This window comes from Littorina saxatilis, linkage group LG13 (assembly GCF_037325665.1).
Source record: "Littorina saxatilis isolate snail1 linkage group LG13, US_GU_Lsax_2.0, whole genome shotgun sequence".
NCBI lineage: Eukaryota > Metazoa > Mollusca > Gastropoda > Littorinimorpha > Littorinidae > Littorina > Littorina saxatilis.
Window position 1 is genome coordinate 8,665,277 of NC_090257.1, and position 21,493 is coordinate 8,686,769.

A 21,493-nucleotide genomic window follows, 5' to 3' on the forward strand; every position below is an offset into this window, starting at 1 on the left:
AACCAATAAGGTTGTGAAATGTGAGCGTGACAGTACTGCCTTAACTTTTACAAAACCCCGGATATGACGTCATCAAAGACATTTATCAGAAAAATGAAAATCAAGTCTGGGGATATCATACTCAGGAACTCTCATGTAAAGTTTCATGAAGATCGGTCCAGTAGAATATCTGAATCGCTTTCCACACACACACACATACACACACACACACACACATCCCCTCTTCCAGGCCAGTCACTTCACTGCAAATATGTGCAGAGCTTTGCAGCGTATGCTGTAGCTTCATTACAATCGCACAATGTCTTCGGCGTCTTTTTGTTCTCCAAGCTCCTGTGGCTCACACCTTCCCTGACAACTTGAAGTGGTTTGAAAGCTTGCAGTCCTATGCGCTTGTGCTCACACCAAAAGTCTGCAACGTTCTGTCTGAGGCGCTGCGACACAAGCGGGCCAACGATCTAAAAAGTCCTTTACATTCAAAGGAAAAATCTGAATTGGCACACACGTTCACCGGTTTAAAGAGTTCGCTCTTATGAAATGATTCACACAGGATATTGACGTTTTGTGACGGTTCTGAATTTCAGATTTATTCGTGTGGGTGGATTAAGTGCGATAAAGATAGTGTGTGGATTATCTGCGTGAACAGCAGGATTAGAACATTTTGAGACAACAACAAAAGCAACCTGGTTCTGCAAACAAGCAGAGGGTAGGTATCTTAAACATTGTTTCGTATTTCATTTGTATACATTGTTTTGAGCAGTCCTGCTAGGTATATAAACTTGGCAAAAAAAATATTGCAACAAATTTGAAACCCAAATTAAAGCAATAATTCCTGTGTCATTTGATTAAAACGTTATATGCCAGTTAAGGCCGTTCACTTAACCTTCAGGATCACCTTTTGGATTAAATATTTATTTTACATGGATCACGTGACCGCCGCTCAAGTAAGGGTACCCTCAAAATCGACCAGACAGAAACGGAAGAGCCGAAAGAAAAATCGGAAAAAAATCACAATAGGCAAAACTTTGCAACTTTGACATACGTGAAGAAAGTCAAACCAATTAACTACCCTGAACAGATTGTTTTGTTTTGCTACCTTGCGTATTTCGTGTGCTATGCTATTCCCACTGATGCAGGTGTCGATCGCAAGAGCGGTCAAAAACAGGACGTTTTACGTAAATTTGTATGGGTATCATGTCAAAAAGCGCTACATTTTAGCAATGACTTGATGGATTGCTTTGAAACTGTCAGAATATTTTACCAACAGATACTTCGTGCGAAAGTTTGGATCGGTACGGTTGTTTATCCAGATGTGACGCAATGTTTCGGAAAATGTTGTTAAACTTGTCACAGGATTGTTCACTTGTGTCCAAAAAATTCATGACTTTGCATATCTACAGATAAATGATTGATACAGATTCTATCTAAGTTTCATTTGCGTGTAGCCGCTAGCGTTAATTTGCTAGTCACGCAAACACATGAGAAAACAAGTCGCGTAAGGCGAAAATACAACATTTAGTCTGTCTAGTCTAGCTGTCGTACTCACAGAATGAAACTGAACCCACTGCATTTTTTTTAACAAGACCGTGTATTCGTAGCATCGTCAACTCGTGGCAAAGGCAGTGAAATTGACTAGCCAGAATAGCGCGGTAGTCGCTGAGCTGGATAGCACGCTTTTGTGTATCTCTGTTCTTTTTAACTTTCTGAGCTTTTTTTAAATTCAAATATATCATATCTATAGGTTTTTAAAATCAGGAACCGACAAGGTATAAGATAAAATTGTTTTTAAATCGATTCCGGAAATTTAATTGTAATCATAATTTTCATATATTTAATTTTCAGTGCTGGTTTTTAATCCAAATATGACATATTTATATGGTTTCGGAATGAGACAATGATGAAGAATAAGATGAAATTTATTTTGGATCGTTTTATTAAAAAAATATTTAATTACAATTTTTTTGATTTTTAATGACCAAACTCATTTATTATTTGTTAAGCCTCCAAGCTGAAATGCAATACCAAAGTCCGGCCTTCGTCGAAGATTGCTTGACCAAAATTTCAATCAATTTGATTGAAAAATGAGGACGTGACAGTGCGGCCTCAACTTTCACAAAAAGCCAGATATGACGTCATCAAAGACATTTATCTAAAATAAATAAAAACTATCCGGGGATATCATATCCAGGAACTCTAATGTGAAATTTCATGAAGATCGGTCCAGTGGCTTTCTCTGAATCGCTCAACACACACACACACACACACACACACACACACACACACACACACACACACACACACACACACACACACACACACACACACACACACACACACGCACGCACGCACGCACATACACACATACACCACGACCCTCGTCTCGATTCCCCGTCTATGTTAAAACATTTAGTCAAAACTTGACTAAATGTAAAAATGGAACGTTCACGCTGTTTCGTGCTGACAGATGTTTTTAATCCGAATATAACATATTTATATGTTTTTGGAATCAGCAAATGATGGAGAATAAGATAAACGTAAATTTGGATCGTTTTATAAATTTTTATTTTTTTTTACAATTTTCAGATTTTTAATGACCAAAGTCATTAATTAATTTTTAAGCCACCAAGCTGAAATGCAATACCGAACCCCGGGCTTCGTTGAAGAGTACTTGACCAAAATGTCAACCAATTTGGTTGAAAAATGAGGGCGTGACAGTGCCGCCTCAACTTTCACGAAAAGCCGGATATGACGTCATCAAAGACATTTATCAAAAAAATGAAAAAAACGTTCGGGGATTTCATACCCAGGAACTCTCATGTCAAATTTCATAAAGATCGGTCCAGTAGTTTAGTCTGAATCGCTCTACACACACACACACACACACACGCACGCACGCACGCACACACATACGTACATACACCACGACCCTCGTTTCGATTCCCCCTCGATGTTAAAATATTTAGTCAAAACTTGACTAAATATAACAAGTCGCGTAAGGCGAAAATACAATATTTAGTCAAGTAGCTGTCGAACTCACAGAATGAAACTGAATGCAACGCAACGCAGCAAGACCGTATACTCGTAGCATCGTCACTCCACCGCCCGTGGCAAAGGCAGTGCACGTGGAATTGACAAGAAGAGCGGGGTATTCGTTGCGCTGAGAAGGATAGCACGCTTTTCTGTACCTCTCTTTGTTTTAACTTTCTGAGCGTGTTTTTAATCCAAACATATCATATCTATATATTTTTGGAATCAGGAACGGACAAGGAATAAGATGAAAGTGTTTTTAAATTGATTTCGAAAAAAAAAATTTGATAATAATTTTTATATATTTAATTTTCCGAGCTGGTTTTTAATCCGAATATAACATATTTATATGTTTTTGGAATCAGCAAATGATGGAGAATAAGATAAACGTAAATTTGGATCGTTTTATAAATTTTTATTTTTTTTTACAATTTTCAGATTTTTAATGACCAAAGTCATTAATTAATTTTTAAGCCACCAAGCTGAAATGCAATACCGAACCCCGGGCTTCGTTGAAGAGTACTTGACCAAAATTTCAACCAATTTGGTTGAAAAATGAGGGCGTGACAGTGCCGCCTCAACTTTCACGAAAAGCCGGATATGACGTCATCAAAGACATTTATCAAAAAAATGAAAAAAACGTTCGGGGATTTCATACCCAGGAACTCTCATGTCAAATTTCATAAAGATCGGTCCAGTAGTTTAGTCTGAATCGCTCTACACACACACACACACACACACACGCACGCACGCACGCACACACATACGCACATACACCACGACCCTCGTTTCGATTCCCCCTCGATGTTAAAATATTTAGTCAAAACTTGACTAAATATAACAAGTCGCGTAAGGCGAAAATACAATATTTAGTCAAGTAGCTGTCGAACTCACAGAATGAAACTGAACGCAATGCCATTTTACTCGTAGCATCGTCAGGCCACCGCTCATGGCAAAGGCAGTGAAATTGACAAGAAGAGCGGGGTAGTAGTTGCGCTAAGAAGGATAGCACGCTTTTCTGTACCTCTCTTTGTTTTAACTTTCTGAGCGTGTTTTTAATCCAAACATATCATATCTATATGTTTTTGGAATCAGGAACCGACAAGGAATAAGATGAAAGTGTTTTTAAATTGATTTGGACAATTTAATTTTGATAATAATTTTTATATATTTAATTTTCAGAGCTTGTTTTTAATCCGAATATAACATATGTATATGTTTTTGGAATCACCAAATGATGGAGAATAAGATAAACGTAAATTTGGATCGTTTTATAAATTTTTATTTTTTTTTACAATTTTCCGATTTTTAATGACCAAAGTCATTAATTAATTTTTAAGCCACCAAGCTGAAATGCAATACCGAAGTCCGGGCTTCGTCGAAGATTACTTGACCAAAATTTGAACCAATTTGGTTGAAAAATGAGGGCGTGACAGTGCCGCCTCAACTTTCACGAAAAGCCGGATATGACGTCATCAAAGACATTTATCAAAAAAATGAAGAAAACGTTCGGGGATTTCATACCCAGGAACTCTCATGTCAAATTTCATAAAGATCGGTCCAGTAGTTTAGTCTGAATCGCTCTACACACACACACACACACACACACACACACGCACACACGCACGCACATACACCACGACCCTCGTTTCGATTCCCCCTCGATGTTAAAATATTTAGTCAAAACTTGACTAAATATAAAAACGAAAGTGGATCACACGGGTTCGCGATGGCTCAGGGGTTTGATAAACCACGAAATCTGGTGTAGGTTTACGCGAGCTAAATAGCAATTCAAACGAACGGTTTCATTCAATGCTATTAAATGCTATTGCAAGTGTGTTCCATAAGGTTAGAACTGCTTTTTTCATTATATTTAGTCAAGTTTTGACTAAATATTTTAACATCGAGGGGGAATCGAAACGAGGGTCGTGGTGTTTGTGCGTGTGTGCGTGCGTGTGTGCGTGTGTGTGTGTGTGTGTGTGTAGAGCGATTCAGACTAAACTACTGGACCGATCTTTATGAAATTTGACATGAGAGTTCCTGGGTATGAAATCCCCGAACGTTTTTTTCCCTTTTTTGATAAATGTCTCTGATGACGTCATATCCGGCTTTTCGTGAAAGTTGAGGCGGCACTGTCACGCCCTCATTTTTCAACCAAATTGGTTGAAATTTTGGTCAAGTAATCTTCGACAAAGCCCGGACTTCGGTATTGCATTTCAGCTTGGTGGCTTAAAAATTAGTTAATGACTTTGGTCATTAAAAATCTGAAAATTGTAAAAAAAAAATAAAAATTTATAAAAAGATCCAAATTTACGTTTATCTTATTCTCCATCATTTGCTGATTCCAAAAACATATAAATATGTTATATTCGGATTAAAAACAAGCTCTGAAAATTAAATATATAAAAATTATTATCAAAATTAAATTGTCCAAATCAATTTAAAAACACTTTCATCTTATTTCTTGTCGGTTCCTGATTCCAAAAACATATAGATATGATATGTTTGGATTAAAAACACGCTCAGAAAGTTAAAACAAAGAGAGGCACAGAAAAGCGTGCTATCCTTCTTAGCGCAACTACTACCCCGCTCTTCTTGCCATGAGCGGTGGACTGACGATGCTACGAGTATACGGTCTTGCTGAAAAATGGCATTGCGTTCAGTTTACTTCTGTGAGTTCGACAGCTACTTGACTAAATATTGTATTTTCGCCTTACGCGACTTGTTAGAAGATTTTAATCGTTTTGTAAACCATTTGAGACATACTGGGGCTTTAAGTGAACAATCCTATGACGAGATTAAAAACTTCTTTCGAAAAATTGCATAACATTTTAACGAACACCTGTAACAATCCATGATTTCGATCGAAGTATCTCTATTATGTTGGTAAAATATTCTAAAAGTTTCAAAGCAATCCACCAAGTCATTGTTAAAGTGCAGCCTTTTTTGTCTTGATACCCCTATAACATGACGCAAAAAGTCACGTTTTTGACCACTTTCTTCTCGTATGTCAAAGTTGCAAAGTTTTGCCTATTGTGATTTTTTGTCGATTTTTCATTCGGCTATTCCGTTTTTGTCTGGTCGATTTTGATGGTACCCTTACTTGAGCGGCGGTCACGTGATCCCTGTAAAAGAACTATTTAATCCAAAAGATGATCCCGAAGTTTCAGTGAACGGCCTTCACTTGCATAAACAGTTGTAATGAAATGACACGGGGATTAATGCTTTAATGTGGGTTTGAAATTTGTTGCAATCATTTTTTGGCCAAGTTTCTATACCGCAGGCACTTTTGTTATTTTTCTTCGCTTTCGTATATATATCAACTTTGGGAGAGCGTCAAACCAAAATCAAGAGAGGAATCGAGATGAGGGTCGTGGTGTATGTGTGTGTATCTGTGTGTGTCTGTATACGTAATTCCGAGAAAACTACTGGAACCGATCTACATGAAACTTCACATGAGCGTTCCTGGGTATGATATTTCCCAGGCCCTTTTTTTCATTTTTTGGACAGATGCCTTTGATGGCGTCATATCCGGCTTTTATTGATTGTTGAGGCGGCACTCTCACGCCCTCATTTTTCAACAAAATAAATTGAAATTTTCGGTCAGGCAATCTTTGACTCAGTCCGGACTATGGGATTGCATTTCAGCTCGGAAGCTTAAAATTAGTTAATTAGTTTGCTCATTAAAGTTGTCATTAAAATCGTTTGCATCGTCATGTTAACTCTTAGAATGTGATCACAATTAACAAAAAAAAGGTTAATAAGTACTACGATTAAAATGTAAGAAATCGATCCAAAAATGATTTCATCTTATTCTTTATCATTTCCTGATTCCAAAAACATATTTATATAATATGTTGTATTCAAAACAAGCTCGGAAAGTTAAAAAGAATACAGAAAAGCGCGCTTTCCTGCTTATTGCAATACGATATTGTGCTATACTGGCTTAATTGTCAATTTCGATTGAGGATTAACGAAGCTGTTATGCCTTGGTGAAAAACTGCAGTGCGTTCAGTTTCATTCTGTGAGTTCGACAGATTGACTAAATGTTGTAATTTCGCCTTACGCGACTTGTTTTGTATTTGCCACTTGTTTTTGTACATACACATCTTTACAAATATAATTATCCATTAACACTTACATGCATAGGAACATACATTTAACACACATGTCTATGGATGAAGAGAGAGAGAGAGAGAGATAGAGAGAGAGAGAGAGAGAGAGAGAGAGAGAGAGAGAGAGAGAGAGAGAGAGAGAAAAAGAGAGAGAGAGAGAGTGTGAGAGTAAGAGAGGGAGAAGAGGTGGTGGCGGTGGTCTGAGTTATGGTGGTCTGAGTTATCATTATTGAATACAGGTTCGGGGCGGGGATGTAGCTCAGTCGGTAGCGCGCTGGATTTGAATCCAGTTGGCCGCCGTCAGCGTGAGTTCGTCCCCACGTTCGGCGAGAGATTTATTTCTCAGAGTCAACTTTGTGTGCAGACTCTCCTCGGTGTCCAAACACCCCCGTGTGTACACGCAAGCACAAGACCAAGTGCGCACGAAAAAGATCCTGTAATCCATGTCAGTGTTCGCTGGGTTATAGAAACACGAAAATACCCAGCATGCTTCCTCCGAAAGCGGCGTATGGCTGCCTAAATGGCGGGGTAAAAACGGTCATACACGTAAAATTCCACTCGTGCAAACCACGAGTGCACGTGGGAGTTTCAGCCCACGAACGCAGAAGAAGAAGAAGAAGAAGAAGAATACAGGTTCATCTGGTGTGATTAAGTTTTATTTTTCTGTTTCTTTTCTTGCTGCAGAGAAAAATGCAATGCCGGGTCGCAGCTGTCCAAGGTGTAACATGCACGCGCCTTCTCAGAAAACGCTCATCTCCGCTTTCATCGTCATCTGCATCGCCGTTATCTTCGTCACCACCTTCAGCTACTTGTTGGTCTCGAACTCGAACTCTGTCAGAATCTTCTCCCACTTTCAGATGACCGTCAAACAATTGCCCGCTCTATCCGGCTCTGGATCCTACCGCCCTGGAAACTTCACAGGTTTGTCGGCTTTGCTCAGGAAAAATCCTCCCGTGGAATCCTCTACGAACTGGCCGGGTAGTGATGGTAAAAGTACTCCAAAGAGAGGCAATATCACCAGTGCTTCAGACAACCAAAAAGACAAAAGGAGAGGAGAAAAGAAACCCACACCACCAGCAAAGAAACCCAAAATATCAATCGAGGAACGCATCCGTCAGAAGTACAGCTATGCAATAAGCTGGAAAGGCGCTCCTTTACAAAGGGGCCATCCTCAATGGCAACAGCTGGACACATCCCACAATGCTTTCGTGTATTCCGCTCATTTTGATGACGTGGACTTCCCCCCTGTCGTCAGAATTGTGGGTATCGCGGTGGCTGTCAATCTGTCATACTCTAACGTCACGTGTCGATTCTACCATCGCAATGATAATACCAGCATGCAGTACGTTTCTGGTAGGTTGCACCACTTCCGGGGCAGGAACAGGCGAAAGTGAGTATGCTTTGTTTTGTTTACCATTGTTTGATTGATTGTGTGTGTGTGTGTGTGTGTGTGTGTGTGTGTGTGTGTGTGTGCGTGCGTGAGTGCGTGCATGTGTGTGTGTGTTCTATGTGTGTGTGCGTGGGTGTGTGTGTGTGTGTGTGGGGGGGTGTATGTGTATATATAGAGGTTACAACACGAGTGGTTTTTTATATGGCTTGTATTTCAGTCAAGACCCAGCGGATGAATATCAAGGGACTCACGAGCCTCAGTGAGTCCCTTTGATATTCCCGCTGGGTCTTGACTGAAATACAAGCCATATAAAAATTCACGAGTGTTGTAACCTGTATATCCCATGAAGAACTAAAAGACAAAGTGTGACGGAAACATCAAGCTTTAGTTGTCTGTTCAGATGAGGCACCTCTGCACGTACCACTACCTTATTGAGGGCCCCGAAGGGGGGGGGGGGGGGGGGGTATCATCACGATCACGGGAAGGGAAATTTTAGCTTTCACGATCACAGTTACCTTGATTTTTGTTTTCACGATCACAAACACCTTGACGAATAGAGGATCATAGAGTGATACAGCTGTGAAAAATGTACGTTGAAAATAAAATGCTTTGCAATAATGCCCATCACGATCACGAAAACAAATGACGATCACGATCACGACACTTGATTTTTTTGTCATCACGGATCACGGGCAAAGTCCCATCACGATCACAGAAATGGAAATTTCGGCAATCACGGTCACAAAAAGGTCAAAAAACGCCAATCACGATCACGATTTTAAACCCTTTGTGGCCCTCCTTATTCTAAAGGCACGTCTGTTGATCTATGTCAAGTCGGTGCATGATGGTGGCTTGGTTGTCCCCGTCAGTTGAAAGCCTCTTACACGGATTTGACTGAATACCTTGTGGTTGCACACGCATCTCCGGAGATCTTGGACACCTTCATCGTGTATAGGGCCTACTGCACCGCAGAAGAGCTAAAACTACTCGCAACATGCATTAATCAGCAGTCCAGAGAACAATCGTAGTCGATGATGTACCGATAAGGGCGTATGTACCGGGAACGCTGTATCTTCACATGAGCATAGCCTGAACATAGCAGTGCTGGTCGGACGGACTGGGTTTTTAACGATTGCTAGTTTGACTTCTGTTTCAGTTGAGAGCACGAGCACACACACTACGGTTTGTCATGGTGATCACAAGAGAGAAATAGAACAGCGAATAGAAGGAAACATAACAGATTACGTCCTCATGATATGACGCGATGGACGACAGACGTCATGAAATCTATGACGCTACGATGATAGTCTCGGCAAGTCGAGACTAAAACTCAGCTATAACACTGAACGACTCTCGCGCAAGTTCTCAAAAGCGTGGTTACCCCTTGCACATCCGGACTACAGGTACATGTGCATTTTGGAATGTCAAGGACGACAGAAAGTAGAGCCAGCTATGATGTATTTCGTGCACCCTTATTTATCCACTATTTTATGTGTTATAATAGTGCAATAGTTACATCATAGATGTAACAAGAGTACAATGGAAATACAAGAAATATATACCTAGAGTACATTTACAGAGACAAAGAAGGGAGGTCATGGGATATATAGAGAATACTACATGGCTTGCTGTGTCGTACCAGATTTACACGAGTTGTTTTTTTAAATATTGAACTGCGAGCGAAAGCGAGCTGTTCACTATTTGAAAAAGTAACGAGTGTAAATCTGGTACGACACAGCAAGCCATGTAGTATTCTGTTTATCCTACATACTGTACTTACGTGTATTTTACTGAAAATGTCCTGCAGTCGAGGCAGCTAAATTGAAGACACTTGTTTTGGAACCTCGATCTCTTCTAAACCCTCGTGCACTCTAATACGTCAAAGCAAAGAAACGTCACTCTGAAAAAGTGGCGTGACGTGTTAGTTATAAAGATTCATCAGCGTAATTAGCGAGCGCGTCTTCTTGATCTTGAATCGCTCTCCGGAAAAGGTAAACATCGACCAAAAATTAAAAAAGTAAATACAAAAAGAAGATAAAAATACAGTATAATTACAAAAAAACACGAATTATATCAAAATAAAAAATGAAGTAAAAACAAAATAGAAGGAAAAGAAACCAAAGTCATATAATGTGAGATTAAAAAATAAATAATAAATAAATAAATAAGATTAAATAAATAAAATATTAAAAATCAAATAATAAAACACTTATAACTATTAGAGACAGCATTAGGTAACAAAAGATGATTTCTAACAAATAAAAAAAGACAACTAAATATAAATATATTAATGATTGAATAAATAAATACATAAATACATATTTCAACAAATAAAAAAATAAAAAAATGATTTCACCCTAAAGAAAACAAAAACAAAAACCTTTTGATTGCCGGGCACAGATGAAGTAAACAAGAAAGTTGTCTAACTCCGTCGCGTTATTGCGCCAAATGATAAAAGGTTTTAAAAAATCATCTTGCAAGCAGCAACTGGCTGGTTAAGTCTGTTATCTCTGCCAAGCTCAGCGTTAAGCCTGAGGGGAGCAGGCTCAAAGTTAAGCAAGAAACGCTGTGCTCAACGAACGTAAGACCGCTCATGCAACCCGGTTTTCACGCTTTCCGCGTAAAGTCAACCATCTCAACTTTGAGCACATTTCCGCCCAGCTTAAAGTCGTCTCATGCAACCCACCCCTGGACCCCAGGTTGTAACCCCCCCCCCCCCCCTCTGGCTTAACTGCTCCGCCCCTGCATAAACACAGCCTATTGAACTGAAGGCATTGTTTAGAGAATATGTTAATTAAACTGTGGTGTATTGTATCTGATTCTGATTCAGGTGTCTCACATGAGCAGTAGCAATAGTCTTTCTGTTATTATGTTTTCACTGGATGGAATCTTGAATTTGAAGATGAAGGCATTGTTTAAAGAATGTGTTAATTAAACTGTGGTGTATTGTCAAAGCCTGGTCAAAGAACAAATGTTTATTTTTGAATGTTTTATGTATGTTTTATTACGGACACAAAAGCTCAGCAATGCAATTTCTCTTTTAGAGATTAATAAAGTTATTGTATTGTATTGTATTGTATTGTATTGTATTGTATTGTATTGTGTTGTATTGTATTGTATTGTATCTGAGACGGCGTGGTGCACTGTCTTCAGGGGGCATAAGGCTGGAGTGTATCCCTGAGAGATGGAAGGAACACTGACCAAATTGACGGGTCTCAGAGAAAAAAAAAATAGACAACGTTTAACAGAAATTATTGAAATAATGTATTTGCAAGCTCGAAAATCGTATTTTGTTTTCTCTGTTTAATTTTTACCAATCGTTTCAGCAGTGATTCTTGTGCAAATTCCAATAACCCATAATTCAAGCTTCATGCACAATCAATTAATTTAGCACGTTTTCTCCTAGTTTTCCTTTCATTTTTCGCATTAGCAGTTCATCAATTTCCATAGATGTTATCTTTGAACTATGCTGAACATTTCTCAGGGGTAGAGTTAAAAACCCTTTTTCTGTCACTTTGGGTTGGAGAGGGTAGGGGTGGTAGACGGAAACCCCCCGCGGGTTAGGGGGAAGAATTTACCCGATGCTCCCCAGCATGTCGTAAGAGGCGACTAACGGATTCTGTTTCTCTTTTTACCCTTGTTAAGTGTTTCTTGTATAAAATATAGTCAATTTTTTGTACAGATTTTAGTCAAGCAGTATGTAAGAAATGTTCAGTACTTTGTACTGGAAACTTGCATTCTCCCAGTAAGGTAATACATTGTACTACGTTGCAAGCCCCTGGAGCAAATTTTTGATTTGTGCTTTTGTGAACAAGAAACAATTGACAAGTGGCTCTATCCCATTTCCCCCCTTTCCCCGTCGCGATATAACCTTCGTGGTTGAAAACGACGTTAAACACCAAATAAAGAAAGAAAAGTAGACGGAAACATCACACTTCAACATTAAGCGCATTAATAAAGTGTATTCACATTGTATTTTTTTCTTTCTCAGTTCGCACCCTAAACTATTTACATTTAGATTTTTGTTTGTTTGTTTGCTTAACGCCCAGCCGACCACGAAGGGCCATATCAGGGCGGTGCTGCTTTGACATATAACGCGCGCCACACACAAGACAGAAGTCGCAGCACAGGCTTCATGTCTCACCCAGTCACATTATTCTGACACCGGACCAACCAGTCCTAGCACTAACCCCATAATGCCAGACGCCAGGCGGAGCAGCCACTAGATGGTCAATTTTAAAGTCTTAGGTATGACCCGGCCGGGGTTCGAACCCACGACATCCCGATCACGGGGCGGACGCCTTACCACTAGGCCAACCGTGCCGGTTTACATTGAGATCTACCACCGTAAAATGAAGAAGGTTGTAAAACAAAGCTCATGTCTTTTTACACGTGTTGCTTCACGTCTCCTGCTGCATGAAGTTTGATGCTATTTACATTTCGGTCTATCACTGTATAATAAAAAGGTTGTGAAAAAGCCAAATCTGTTCACACTATTTACTTCAAACTTCCTACAAAAAATCTTGTCATCATTTTCACGAGTTTTCATTCACAAGCACCTGGGAAATAAATCTCATGTTCCCCGGGGAATAAATCCCCGGTTACCATAATTGCAGGAAGCCCTATTACATGGATAATCAAAAGCAAACCCAATAGAAACGCTCGAGGATTCTTCGGCTCTTTTCATTGGCGTTTCCGATCCCCAGACCTAAACAGACGACAAGACACTGCTTTGCAAAGTTCCAAAAACCAACTGGCAAACTGGCAAAAGTAAACAAAAAACCAAAACTACTTCAATAAATTCGTCACAAACAAATGAAACCTACCGATATGTTATGTCTTCTTACAAAGTCACGGAGTGCGTGTATCTGTGTTTCGATACACAGACGTTCGGAGAAACACGAACGTCAAGTTCAAGTAAAACGACACCTGACACACACATTTTGACCCGTGCACAAGACGTTGTATCGATAAACGAAGCACAAATAAGAAACAATAATAAAAGCAAAGAAAATAGCAACACGATATGCAAACATCTAACAAAGACGAGCAAGCAGAATGACAGGTCTAATGAAAAACAAAGAGGTACCGAGTCGGAAACAAGATCGCGATTCTTTCCTTCGCTGCACGACGCAAATCTTCTGTGACCTTTGACCAAACGTAGCTTCCACATTCGATCACCGTGCTCAGCTTAATATTTACAACAGAAAGCCGAGGGGGTGGAATACCGAGATGAACCTACAGAAATGTGCATCCTCAAACCTGACATATTCATCCCAACTCATTTAATGAACTCAAAAACACAGAAAGTTGCTTTCACACGCCATCTTTGATTGCCAGTGGTTATCAAACCGGGACCCGTGTGGTTATCAGCACGGGACCCGTGTTTCAAAGCATGGCTCCCTGGGTTGATTGTGCACTTGTTTTCTCACTACCAAAATGATAACAAAAACGATGTTTGATGGGTTGTTGACAGACCAGCTTTTTTGTCGGTCCTCGGGGGGCATATCGACTTTTGTTTCATATTTATTGACCGCGGCCTTCGGCCTTGGTCAATAAATATGAAACAAAAGACGATATGCTCCCCCTCGGACAGACAAAAAAGCTGGTCTGTCAACAACCCATCAAACATCTTATAATATTCTTTAAAAATGTGGGGGTGTTTTTCTTCTTATTTTGTCCATGAGGAAGGTGTCGGTTAAAGATTGGGTATTAGAGCCTAATACTGCGCAAGTCAGGCGATACCCTTGAATCGGGTGCATGAACACTCCGCGCACTTTCCCAATTTTGAAGCTTCCGCGCATGTGAAACTCCCGCGCGTGGTGTATATGTAAGATGCGCGCGTGTTTTAGCAAAATGTGATGTGAAACTAGCGCGCGTGTCTTTGCTCGGTCAAATGTGAGACATTGAGACATTAACAACTGACACTTGTATATCCATGAAAACTGACACTGTATATCTATATATTGAACACGTCTTTATTACACAGACAAGTCGATAAAAACGAATGAAGACTTAAACCATGCGTATAAGAATATTTTGTTCACTTATTATATAACAGAAATTACAGAAATTTCGGGTGTCTGGTATCACAGTCACAGAGACTGCAGCAAAGGTACAAGAGGGGGGAAGTCACAGCATGGCCGGCAAATTTTTCCAGGCCATGGACTTGACGTATTCCTTCCTGTCGGTGCACGCGCGCAAGTTGTATGAGCCGAACCAGTAATTCGTGCGCGGAAGTTACAACCCGATATTGCGCGGAGCATACATGTATTTTACAAGCGCGGAATTTACATATGCGCGGAAATTACCGGCTGCGCTTGAATCGACCCCTTTTCCTTTGTTAGCAAAAAACGCTCTGTAGTGTTAGTCTTCTGTGCGCCTTTGTTGGAGATTTCGACACCCGGCGGGAAAGGAGAAAGGCAGGTTGTTATATGCGGACAACCAATAGGGGGTGACCTTATTTCACCCTAAACCAATTCTAGGTGAAAGGCTTGGAGAATAACATTGTTTGGGGTTTAAAGTACAAGGCTGTTTCACGATTGCAATAAGTCGAAGAGAAAAAAATCAGAAATAGGTGAAAAATAACAACTAGAAGAAGTACACAAAGAAACTAATACTCGTGTGTGTGTGTGTGTGTGTGTGTGTGTGTGTGTGTGTGTGTGTTTATGTGTGTGTGTGTGTGTGTGTGTGTGACTATAAATGTGTGAGTGCGGCGAGGGGGGAGGGGCGGGGGAGGGTATGTGTGTGTGTGTGTGTGTGTGTGCGTGTGTAAATGTGTGTGTGTGTGTGTGTGTGTGTGAATGTGTGTGCATGTGTGTGTGCGTCTGTGCGTTTGTGTGTGTGTGTGTGTGTGTGTGTGTGTGTGTGTGTGTGTGTGTGTGTGTGTGTGTGTGTGTGTGCGCAAGAGAAATAAAAATACCGTTTTGGTAAGGATATTTAAACGTGGTTCAACATGTACACATTATTCCTGGCAAAAGCATAATGATGCGCAAAAAGCTATCAGAAAAGCCGCCACCTTACACGTTGCCTCCGTTCGAGCAAACAAAGCTATCGGCAGTGTATTGTGCAAGTCGGCTAGTGAATCGGTCAGTGATTATAGGGTTCTAATTCCCCTTTGCCTTTGGGTAACACCGACAATGCCCGTGCCATTGAACGCTCAGAAATAGCTTGCACACACACACACACACACACACCTTTTGGGGGTTGGGGAATCTTTGTTGAATAATAGTTACTTTGTGTGCTGGTGACTGTGGAGCTTGCTTGTGTGGGAAAAATATTGATGTTGATGCTGTAGTTGGATATTGGGCCTTTTAAAGAAAAAAGGAATGGAAGTGCTTGCTGCAGACTTCTTGAGTTCTGCACTGAGGCTGTTGCTATTGATGGGCGAATCATGACTGAATGTTTACCTAAGGTTGCAATGTAGATTTTTCGGATGAGACGAAAAACCGAGGTCCCTTCGTGTACACTACATTGGGGTGTGCACGTTAAAGATCCCACGATTGACAAAAGGGTCTTTCCTGGCAAAATTGTATAGGCATAGATTAAAATGTCCACCAAATACCCGTTTGACTTGGAATAATAGGCCGCGAAAGGTGAATGTTCGCCTAATAGGCTTGAAGTTTGCTGGTCGATGTGAATGCGTTATATATTGTGTGTAAAAATTGTCTGTTTGTCTGTCTGTCTGTAAAAAATTCCATTTCAAACGGCAGAAATTAATATGTAAAGAGCGGAGAGCACAGTTGTGGTTCGCGCTATATAAGCTCCCCATAATAAATAATAATAATAAAAATAGATTTAGAATCAGTGCTGTTGACATTTGTGTGAGTGCGTTTTAACTGCATAGCTAGGCAGCTTACGTCGATTTTTTTACCGGATGGGGACAGATCTGACAAAAGTGTCAAACTTTGTGAGGCAATTCTGTAGACCCTACTTATTAATTTTTTGCTAGGCCCCATCAAATTTGGCCAATGCAGCCCAGTCATGTGACGTCATCAATTTTTCCATAGCATTGATAGAGGAAAATACTGCATTTTCATGTCTAAGCAAGATGTTTTAAAAATGTAAAGGCAATATGATCAATTCAATGAGTAAAATCAGAAAAGGATACATTTCAAATAATTTTTTAATCAATAAACATTCATATTTTTGCGAGATATTTGTTTATGGTTTGACAAAACTCGAAAATAAGGCCAAAAAAATCATATTGCGACATTGTACGTAACTTGCTTCCATAGTATCAATAAACATGACAATTAAACATTAATTTGTTTCAGAAATATTAGTGTTTATAACTGCTTATTCAGCCCCTTAAAGTTTTCAACATTTAGGAAAACGTCTTTAAAGCAATTCTGGCATGTACACCAGCAACCGCAGCTGGAACGAGTATGTGGATATCCATTGATCTATTTGTCACAGCTGCACTTGCACCATCTTGTGCATTGCCATCCAGCTTTCCTGCAACCACATGTGGTGCCACATCCTCTTGCACCCTTGCATGCACATTTGACTAGTTGGCTGCAAGCTTCAGATGCTATTGGCAGTGTCGTCCAAAAAGGGAGCCAAGCCTTGCTGTCCTTGTCCAGAGTCCAGCCCCATCCCTCTGGAGATGGTGCTTGCTGCTGGGCCTGGTCAGCAGTGGTCCAAATGCTTGCCTGGTAGACAGCACGGTTTGAATGCTGTAATAATGTTCCCTGTGTGGGAGGAAGGGCTTCCGTCATCATCTTGTCTCTGTGGCAAAACAGCTCTCTGCGGGCCTCATCAACAGAGCCCAGCTGGCTGGTTTTGTCATACAGGACAACTGTGAAGCGTTCCAGCAATTTGGCCGACTGTCACGAATGGTGCCGCGCATACTGACCACCATGATTGCCAAGCTGTTGAGTATGCCTATACTGAGAAGGACGATGGTGCCGATGTAGTAGTCATGTAGAAGGTAGCCCTATAATCGCAATCGCCGCTCTCAAATGTTCTCTTGACCCTTTAAATCCTGGGACAGCCCCAGTGACAACAGTTGTTGGGACGCATGGTATAAATTCAACAACAACCGGACAGAGTATATGGGGGAATAAGCTGCGGCAATGACAAATAGCACGGACGTACAGTCCCCCCTGAAGAAGCGAACAAGGAAATAACTTACCATGAAAGTCGCGAAAAGAACTCTGCAAGACTTGGAAAGACAAAGTCGTCGCTACCTATGGCCCAATTACGCTTTAACATATGTATGCCCGGCATTTTGAGGTCATTGGAACATCGGAAATCGGATCGGGTCTACTTTACTGAAGCCAGACAATGATCATAAGGAAGCAGACACAAAGATACTGCTGCATCTACAAAATGCACTGCAGACTGGGTCCTGTGCTTGCTTAGTTCGCACTGTGGACACTGACGTCATCGTCATCATCATTGGAAATTTCCGCAAGCTTCAAGCAATGTGTCCAGCGGCAGAGATTTGGATTGCTTTCGGCACAGGAAAGAATTTCACGTACTTTCACATCAATGCCATTGCTCTAGCCCTTGGAGAGGAAAAGTCTACAGCCCTCCCCACTTTCCTCTGCTTCACCGGTTGCGACACGGTCTCTGCCTTTTTTGGCAAAGGAAAACTGTCTACATGGGCTGCATGGAAATGTTATCCTGCAGTAACAGAGGCCTTTAGGTTAATTGAAGAGAATCCTTTTGTTGCCATGGAGTTGAACAGCCACCATGCACTTCAAATTGCTGGAACGCTTCACAGTTGTCCTGTATGACAAAACCAGCCAGCTGAGAGGGATGGGGCTAGACTCTGGACAAGGACAGCAAGGCTTGGCTCCCTTTTTGGACGACACTGCCAGTAGCATCTGAAGCTTGCAGCCAACCAGTCAAAATTGTAATGTGCATGCAAGGGTGCAAGAAGATGTGACACCACAGTCATGTGGTTGCAGGAAAGCTGGATGGCAATGCACAAGATGGTGCAAGTGCAGCTGTGACAAATAGATCAATGGATATCCACATACTCGTACCAGCTGCGGTTGCCGATGTACATGCCAGAATTGCTTTAAAGACGTTTTCCTAAATGTTGAAAACTTTAAGGGGCAGAATAAGCAGTTATAAACACTAATATTTCTGAAACAAATTAATGTTTAATTGCCATGTTCATTGATACTATGGAAGCAAGTTACGTACAATGTCGCGATATGATTTTTTTGGCCTTATTTTCGAGTTTTGTCAAACCATAAACAAATATCTCGCAAAAATATGAATGTTTATTGATTAAAAAATTATTTGAAATGTATCCTTTTCTGATTTTATTCATTGAATTGATCATATTGCCTTTACATTTTTAAAACATCTTGCTTAGACATGAAAATGCAGTATTTTCCTCTATTAATACTATGGAAAAATTGATGACGTCACATGACTGGGCTGCATTGGCCAAATTTGATGGGGCCTAGCAAAAAATTAATAAGTAGGGTCTACAGAATTGCCTCACAAAGTTTGACACTTTTGTCAAGTCGGTCCCCATCATATCGCTAAGCTGCCTGGCTAGCAGACGCTGCTCGCTACACAAGGAAAGCTAATTTACCTTGTAATTGTTATGGTTTTGTCTGTCGATCACCGTGCTTCTGTTCAAACTGAACTTTGTGTTTTGTAAGGTTAGATGAAACTGTGCTTGGAGAACTCGACCCGCTGTGCAGTTAAGAGTTGTTTCCACTTCATTTTCAGTCTTGCATAGTGTTTCATTGAATGAGTAAATCTAGACACAGATCTACCTTTTAAAACTTAATTATGAAGTTGTATCAACAATGACCATTTATTGTTCAAATAAATTCTGATTATCAAATCCAAGTATTTCACACATATGGCATTCTCACAAGTCATGGTTTTGGGCAACCATGATAAGTTGTTATAGAGAGTAAGTGTAAGACTGACTCACTCAGTCATAGACTGCACTTAGTGCAGAACTGACCGACTGTCCGCACACTACCATCACAACACAGCTTGCATAAAACACAGTTTATTCAGACTAACCAAGGCAGGTGAACAAAAGCATGAGTACTTACCATTGACAAAATGATCAGAGCACACGTATCTCCTAAATTCAAAGTTGAAATTCTTCAGCTGAAGCTGTGCCAACCATTCTCGCCGGCGTCGTGCAGTCAAATCCCTTGTCTCTTTGCCCTTTCCGTTGACAACAAAATTAATGGAACAGAAAAGAATCTTCTGTCCCTATCTCTATCTTGTCTGTTATTTTCAGATTTTTAAAGACCAAAGTCATTAATTAATTTTAACCCTCCAAGCTGAAATGCAATACCAAAGTGCGGCCTTCGTCGAAGATTGCTTGGCCAAACTTTCAATCAATTTTATTAAAAAATGAGGGTGTGACAGTGCCGCCTCAATTTTTACAAAAAGCCGGATATGACGTCATCAAAGAGATTTATCGAAAAAATGAAAAAAACATCTGGGGATATCATGCCCAGGAACTCTCATGTAACATTTCATAAAGATCGGTCCAGTAGTTTACTCTGAATCGCGCTACACACACACACACACACACACACACACACACACACACACACACACACACACACACACACACACACACACACACACACACACACACACACACACACACACACACACACACACCACGACCCTCGTCTCGATTCCCCCTCTATGTTAAAACATTTAGTCAAAACTTGACTAAATGTAAAAAGCAGCGAGGCTGTTGAGTTTTGGTGTGTGTCCAAGTGTAGGAATCAGGACTCGCTAAACTCTGCGTTCCGGCGTCCTATACACACAAGAAGCCGAACAAACACACCGTACCAGACAAAAAACAAGAAAGGTAGGTTGTTGGAACGTTAACAGATATTTCGACCCAAGGGAACAGACAAACAAATATTCACACAAAACTTATCTTGAAAGAATCAGTTTTCGCCCACTCATCAGGAAGCCGAGCGAATTCACCGTACCAGGCATTCATGCAAAGGGTCCCGCGACGCACTGGATTCTAGTTATTGTCGGCACTGTTTCAGAAAATGTCGTATCTGTACTGACGTGAATTTACAGGGTTAATCTAACAGATATGACCTTTAATGTTTTTGTTAAGGCAGGGCTCCCCACGGACGCCCATCCTAGAGGGTCCCGGGACCCCCATTTTGAATGTTTAGAGGGTTCGTGGACCCTCAAAGCGGAGTTTTAGAGGGTGCCGAAACCCCCTATGTACATACAACGAATTGTGATCACTAATAATGTGATATGAATTGGGAGTTGTTATTGCCAGAATATTCGAGGACACTTCAACTAAACCTTGTAAAATTGTGCCCGCGTGAAACTGGCATAATTTGTGCTTGCACTTTGACTAAGCTGACGACTACAGTTTGAAAAGAGTACAACGGAAATTTAGTGCGTCCCGGGACCCGCTCTTTATAGGTTAAGTGCGTCCCGGGACCCCTCCATGAATTTCTAGTACGTGATTTCGGCTTCTAGTGCGTATAGGACGCAGGGACGCGCACTATGGGGAGCCCTGTTAAGGGCTCAGAAAGTTCACAAAAGTCGGCATTACATCGGCATTCCATGGATCATAATTATGTCGGCAAGCAAGAATAAACCTCCAGGTATTCGGACCCTCTCAAGCTCCACTGACCCCCTGTAGATTAAAGGCTGGAGACCCCGAACCCCTCTTGGAGGAGTGTCTTTAATTCACTTCATTACACCCCCGGTATAGGGGTGTGTATAGGTTTCGGTCGATGTGTTTGTGTGTTTGTGTTCGCATATAGATCTCAAGAATGAACGGACCGATCGTCACCAAACTTGGTGAAGAGGTTCTATACATTCCTGAGACGGTCCTTACAAAAATTGGGACCAGTCAAACACACGGTTAGGGAGTTATTGGTGGATTAAGATTCTACAAGGACTTATAGAGGGACATATTAATGGTCAAACGGAAATAACCTTCTCAGTTGGTGGCAGTGAGAATGGTTATTTCCCT

The 21,493-nt window shown here is 40.8% G+C and overlaps 2 protein-coding genes across 3 annotated transcripts in view; one reads left to right on the plus strand and one right to left on the minus strand.

Moving 5' to 3' along the window:
- The window catches only part of LOC138983537 (ADP-ribosyl cyclase/cyclic ADP-ribose hydrolase-like), an 84,531-nt gene that overhangs the window by 20,713 nt on the left and 42,325 nt on the right, over nucleotides 1-21,493 (minus strand). The gene's annotated exons all lie outside the window — the stretch shown is intronic.
- Nucleotides 377-21,493, plus strand: part of LOC138983536 (uncharacterized) — a gene marked incomplete in the record, with an annotated part of 37,382 nt that continues 16,265 nt past the window's right edge. Inside the window, 2 exon segments of the mRNA XM_070356802.1 lie at nucleotides 377-703; nucleotides 7,824-8,529. Of these exon segments, the coding sequence (XP_070212903.1) occupies nucleotides 7,835-8,529 (695 nt within the window).